This window comes from Oncorhynchus nerka, unplaced genomic scaffold, assembly GCF_034236695.1.
Source record: "Oncorhynchus nerka isolate Pitt River unplaced genomic scaffold, Oner_Uvic_2.0 unplaced_scaffold_809, whole genome shotgun sequence".
Classification (NCBI taxonomy): domain Eukaryota; kingdom Metazoa; phylum Chordata; class Actinopteri; order Salmoniformes; family Salmonidae; genus Oncorhynchus; species Oncorhynchus nerka.
The window spans coordinates 337,507-343,506 of NW_027040443.1; the positions used below are offsets into that span (position 1 = coordinate 337,507).

Consider the following 6,000-nt stretch of genomic DNA (forward strand, 5'->3'; position numbering starts at 1 on the left):
CCCCTCTCCCCCCCCTCCCTAGCCCTCCCTCTCCCTCCCCTCCCTAGCCCTCCCTCTCCCTCCCCTCCCTAGCCCCTCCCTCTCTCCCCCCTCCCTACCCCTCCCTCCCTCCCTACCCCCCCTCCCCTAGCCTCCCTCTCTCCCTCCCTCCCTACCCCTCCCTCTCCCTCCCTCCCTACCCCTCCCTCCCTAGCCCTCCCTCTCTCCCTCCCCCTCCCTACCCCTCCCTCCCTACCCCTCCCTCTCTCCCTCCTCCCTACCCCTCTCTCCCTACCCCTCCCTCCCTACCCCTCCTCTCTCCCTACCCCTCCTCCCCCTACCCCTCCCTCCCTCCCTACCCCTCCCTCTCTCCCTCCCTCCCTACCCTCCCCTCTCTCCTCCCTCCCTACCCCCCCTCTCTCCTCCCTACCCCTCCCTCTCTCCCTCCCCCTCCCTACTCCCTCCCTCTCTCCCTCCCTCCCTCCCTCCCCTCTCCCTACCCCCCTCTCTCTCCCTCCTCCCTACCCCCTCCCTCCCCTCCCCCTACCCTCCCTACCTCTCCCTCCCTCCCTACCCTTCCCTCCCTACCCTCCCTCTCTCCCCTCCCTCCCTACCCTCCCTCTCTCCCTACCCCTCCCTCTCTCCCTCCCTCCCTACTCCCTCCCTCTCCCTCCCTCCCTCCCTCCCTCCCTACCCCTCCCTCCTCTCTCCCTCCTCCCTACCCCCTCCCTCTCTCCCTCCCTCCCTACCTCTCCTCTCTCCCTCCCCTCCCTACCCTCTCTCCCTCCCTCCCTACCCCTCCCTACCCCCTCCCTCCCTCCCTCCCCTCCCTCTCTCCCTCCCCTCCCTACTCCTCCCTCTCCCTCCCTCCCTCTCTCCTCTCCCCTCTCCCTTCCCCCTCTCTCTCCCTCTCTCCCTCCCTCCCCTCCCTCTCTCCCTCCCTCCCTCCCTCCCTACCCCTCCCTCCCTCCCTACCCCCTCCCTCTCTCCCCTCCCCTCCCTACCTCCCTCCTCTCTCCCTCCCTCCCCTCTCCTCCCTACCCCCTCCCTCTCTCCCTCCCCTCTCCCTACCCTCCCTCCTCTCTCCTCCCTCCCTCTCTCCCTACCCCTCCCCTCTCTCCTCCCCCTCCCTACCCTCCTCCCTAGCCCTCCTCTCCCTCCCTCCCTACCCCTCCCTCCCTAGCCCTCCCTCTCCCTCCTCTCCCTACCCTCCCTCCCTACCCCCTCCCTCTCTCCTCCCCTCCCTACCCCTCCCTCCCTACCCCCTCCTCTCCCTACCCCTCCCTCCCTACCCCTCCCTCTCTCCCTGTACCCCTCCCTCCCTACCCTCCTCTCCCTCCCTACCCCTCCCTCTCTCTCCCTCCTCCTCCCCTACCCCTCCCTCTCTCCCTACCCCTCCCTCTCCTCCCTCCCTACCCCTCCACTCTCTCCCTCCTCCCTACCCTCCTCTCTCCCTCCCTCCCTACCCCTCCCTCTCTCCCTCCCTACCCCCTCCCTCTCTCCCTCTCCCTCCCCTCCCTCCCTACCCCTCCTCTCTCCCTCCCTCCCTACCCCTCCCTCCCCCTCCCTACCCCTCCCTCTCTCCCTCCCTCCCTACCCCTCCCTCTCTCCCTCCCTCCCTACCCCTCCCTCCCTCCCTACCTCCCTCCCTCTCCCTCCCCTCCCTACCCCTCCCTCTCTCCCTCCCTCCCTACCCCTCCCTCTCCCTCCTCCCTACCCCTCCCTCTCCCTCTCTCCCTCCCTACCCCTCCCTCTCTCCCTCCTCCCTCCCTCCCCCTCCCTCCCTCCCTCCCTCCCTACCCCTCCCTCCCTCCCTCTCCCTCTCCCTCCCTCCCTCCCCTCCCTCCTCTCTCCCTCCTCCCTACCCCCTCCCTCTCCCCTCCCTCCCCTACCCCTCCTCCTCTCCCTCTCCCTCCCTACCCCTCCCTCTCTCCCTCCTCCCTCCCTATCCCTCCCTCCCTCCCCTCCCTATCCCTCCCTCCCCTCCCTACCCCTCTCCCTCTCTCCCCCTCCTCCCTACCCCTCCCTCTCTCCCTACCCCTACCCCTCCTCTCTCCCTCCCTCCCTACCCCTCCCTCTCTCCCTCCCTACACCCCTCCCTCCCTCCTTCAGATAAGTTTAGAAGATGTATTATAGCAGAGAGGGAGTTGAAACAAAGTCAGAGTAAAGTAGGGGTGTGTGTGTGTACATATTTTACTATACCTGTCAGTAACAGAAGTCCTCACTAGAATAGTAAAACCAACTCAAATTCAGAGATGTGGGCATTTTGCCAGTCTTCACTTGTAAAAATACTATTTTAGGCTTAGGGTTTAGGAGAAATAGGATTTTGAATGGGAATCAATTGTTGGTCCCCAGAAAGTCCTCCTCTCTTCCTCCTCCTCTCCTCCTCCTCTCCTCCCTCCTCACACCTCCTCTCCTCCACCTCCTCTCCTCCTCCCCTCCTCCCTCTCCTCCACCTCCTCTCCTCCTCCTCCTCCCTCTCCTCCACCTCCTCTCCTCCTCCCTCCTCCTCTCCTCCACCCTCCTCCTCTCCTCCACCCCCTCCTCCTCTCCTCCACCTCCAGTCCTCCTCCCTCCTCCTCTCCTCCACCTCCTCCCCTCCCTCCTCTCCTCCACCTCCTCTCCTCCTCCTCCCCTCCACCTCCTCACTCCTCCTCCCCTCCACCTCCTCCCTCCACCTCCCTCCACCTCCCTCCACTCCTCCTCCCTCCACTCCTCCTCCACTCCTCCTCTCCCCTCCACCTCCTCACTCCTCCTCCCTCCCTCCACCTCCTCCCTCCTCCCTCCTCCCTCCTCCTCCCTCCTCCTCATCTCTCCTCATCCCTCCTCCCTCCTCCTCTCTCCTCCTCCTCCCCTCCACCTCCTCGTCTCTCTCCTCCCTCCTCCTCCTCCTCCCTCCCCACCACCCTCCTCCCCCTCCTCCTCTCCCCTCCCCCCACCACCTCCTCCCCTCCTCCCTCCTCCACCTCCCTCTCCTCCTCCCTCCTCCTCCTCTCCTCCTCCTCCCCACCACCTCCTCCCTCTCCTCTCCTCCACCCCTCCTCCTCTCCTCCACCTCCAGTCCCTCCTCCTCCTCCTCTCCTCCACCTCCTCCTCTCCTCCTCCCTCTCCTCCTCCTCCCCTCCACCTCCTCCACTCCTCCTCCCCTCCACCTCCTCCCTCCACCTCCCCTCCACCTCTCCCACCTCCACCTCTCCACTCCCTCCTCCTCCTCCATCCTCCCTCCTCCTCCTCATCTCCTCCTCCTCCTCCCCTCCTCCTCTCCTCATCCTCCTCCTCCTCCTCCACCTCCTCCATCCTCCTCCCCTCCACTCCCCTCCTCCTCCCCTCCACCTCCTCCTCTCCCTCCTCTCCTCCTCCTCCCCACCACCTCCTCCCCTCCTCCTCTCCTCCTCCCTCCCTCCCTCCTCCCTCTCCTCCTCCTCCCCACCACCTCCTCTCCTCCTCCCCACCACCTCTCCTCTCCTCCTCCTCCCCACCACCTCCTCTCCCCTCCTCCCCACCACCTCTCCCTCCTCCCCACCACCTCTCTCCCCTCCTCCCCACCACCTCCTCTCCCCTCCTCCCCACCACCTCCTCTCCCCCTCCTCCTCATCTCCTTCTCCTCATCTCCTCCTCCCTCCTCCTCCCCACCACATCCTCTCCCCTCCTCCCACCACCTCCTCCTCCTCCTCATCTCCCTTCTCCTCCTCCTCCTCCCCCATCATCCTCCTCCTCCTCCCCATCCCCTCTCCTCCCCTCCTCCTCCTGTCCTCCCCTCCCTCCCTCCTCCCCTCCTCCTCCTGTCCTCATCCTCTCCTCCTCATCCTCCTCTCCTCTCTCCCTCCTCCCCCTCCTCCTCCTGTCCCTCCTCCATCTCATCCTCCTCCTCCTCCTGTCCTCATCCTCTCCTCCTCATCCTCCTCTCCTCTCTCCCTCCTCCCCTCCTCCTCCTTCCTTCCACCTCTCCCTCCCCTCCTCCACTCCCTCCCCCCTCTCCCCTCCTCCTCTCTCCTCCTCCCCTCCTCTCCTCCTCCTCTCTCCTCCTTACCCATCCTCCCAAACATAAGCAGAAAAGCGGATGATATTCAATCACTTTACTGAGCGTATTCTCTGACAGAGACAAGAGAGTGTGTGTGTGTGTGTGTGTGTGTGTGTGTGTGTGTGTGTGTTGAGGTGTGTGTGTGTGTGTGTGTGTGTGTGTGTGTGTGTAGAGCAGCTCTCTTTCTCTCTGTCCTGTGCAGTTTAATTGATGTTTCATGTCGTTGTTCTAAAAGTCTGTCAAATCAGGTGATTTATCTCTGTTTTCTCTACAGTACATCTACACACACACACACACACCTCAACACACACACACACACACCTCAACACACACACACACACACCTCAAACACACAAACACACACACACTCAACACACACACACACACACCTCAACACACACACACACTCTCAACACACACACACACACACACCTCAACACACACACACACACACCTCAAACACACACACACACACACCCCAACACACACACACACTCAACACACACACACACACCTCAAACACACAAACACACACTCAACACACCTCAAAACACACAAAACACACACCTCAACACACACACCTCAATCACACACACACCTCAAACACACACACCAAGCGTTCCTACCTGCCTTTAGGCTGGGACCGTAGTCCTCTATAACGACAAGCCACATCTGAAGGTGTGTGTTGTTAACTCTCAGCAGGAAGTCCCAGAGAGGTCATTTTCCTCAGACCATAACAAACAACAAGGGCTTGTTTCATGTGTACCCTGGCATACTTGAATCACAGTCACCACTCAATCGATTGAAGTGCACTATGTGGGAATAGGTTGCCATTTAGGACACATTGAAAAGAGTGAAAGGGCCTGGAGTACCAAAGGCCTGAGCAGAGTAGATCAGAGCAAATCTCCCGCCCAGCCAACCCCAGCATTCTCACCTCGGGATCCCTGGCATCCTCACTCCCGGGACCCCAGCATCCCTCACCTCGGGACTCCCCAGCATCCTCCTCGGGACCCCAGCATCCTCACCTCGAGAGATCCCCAGCATCCTCACCTCCGGAACCCCAGCATCCTCACCTCGGGATTCCCAGCATCCCTCACCTCGGGCCCCCAGCATCCTCACCTCACCAGCATCTCACCTGGGACCCCAGCATCTCACTCGGGGACTCCAGCATCCTCACCTCGGGGATCCCCAGCATCCTCACCTCGGGGACCCCCAGCATCCTCACCTCGGGGACTCCAGCATCCTCACCTCGGGGATCCCCAGCATCCTCACCTCAGGGACCCCCAGCATCCTCACCCCTGAGTTACCCTCTGCTGAGCTACCCTCTACCGAGCTACCCTCTGCTGAGCTACCCTCTGCTGAGCTACCTTCTGCTGAGTTACCCTCTGCTGAGCTACCCTCTACCCTCTGCTGAGCTACTCCCTTCTGCCACTCTGCTGAGCTCACCTCATCTGCCTCTGCTGGGCTACTCCTCTGCCCTCTCTCTGCTGAGCTGCTCCTCTGCTGAGAGCTACCACCTGCGCTGGAGCTGCCTCTCGCTGGGACTGCCTCCTCTGCCCTTCTGCTGAGCTACCGCTTCCTCTGCCCGCCCTGCGGATCTGCCACTCTGCTGAGGCTGCCTCCAGCCCTCTGCTGAGGCTACCCTCTGCTGAGTTGCCTCTACCACCTCTGCTGAGCTGCCTCCTTGCCTCACGACGGCCAGGACAGCGGATGGATCCATTTCCACCTTCCGGAGACACACCTGAAACCCCACCTCTTTAAGGAATACCTAGGATAGGATAATGTAATCCCTCTCACCCCCTCCTTGAAAAGATTTAGATGCACTATTGTAAAGTGGCTGCTCCACTGGATGTCATAAGGTGAATGCACTAATTTGTAAGTCGCTTCTGGATAAGAGCGCCTGCTAAATGACTTAAATGTAAATGTAATGTAAATGTATTAGCTGAGCTGCCCTCTGCTGCAGACTGCCCTCTTGCCCTCTGCTGAGGTGCCCTCCTGTA

The 6,000-nt window shown here is 61.9% G+C and overlaps 1 protein-coding gene across 1 annotated transcript in view; it reads left to right on the plus strand.

Annotated features, from left to right (window-relative positions):
• The window catches only part of LOC135571064 (protein diaphanous homolog 3-like), a 187,595-nt gene extending 182,027 nt beyond the window's left edge, over nt 1–5,568 (plus strand). Inside the window, exon 10 of the mRNA XM_065016871.1 lies at nt 4,972–5,568. Within this exon, the coding sequence (XP_064872943.1) occupies nt 4,972–5,568 (597 nt within the window). The remainder of the gene's footprint in view (nt 1–4,971) is intronic.
• Nucleotides 5,569–6,000: the final 432 nt, after the last annotated feature.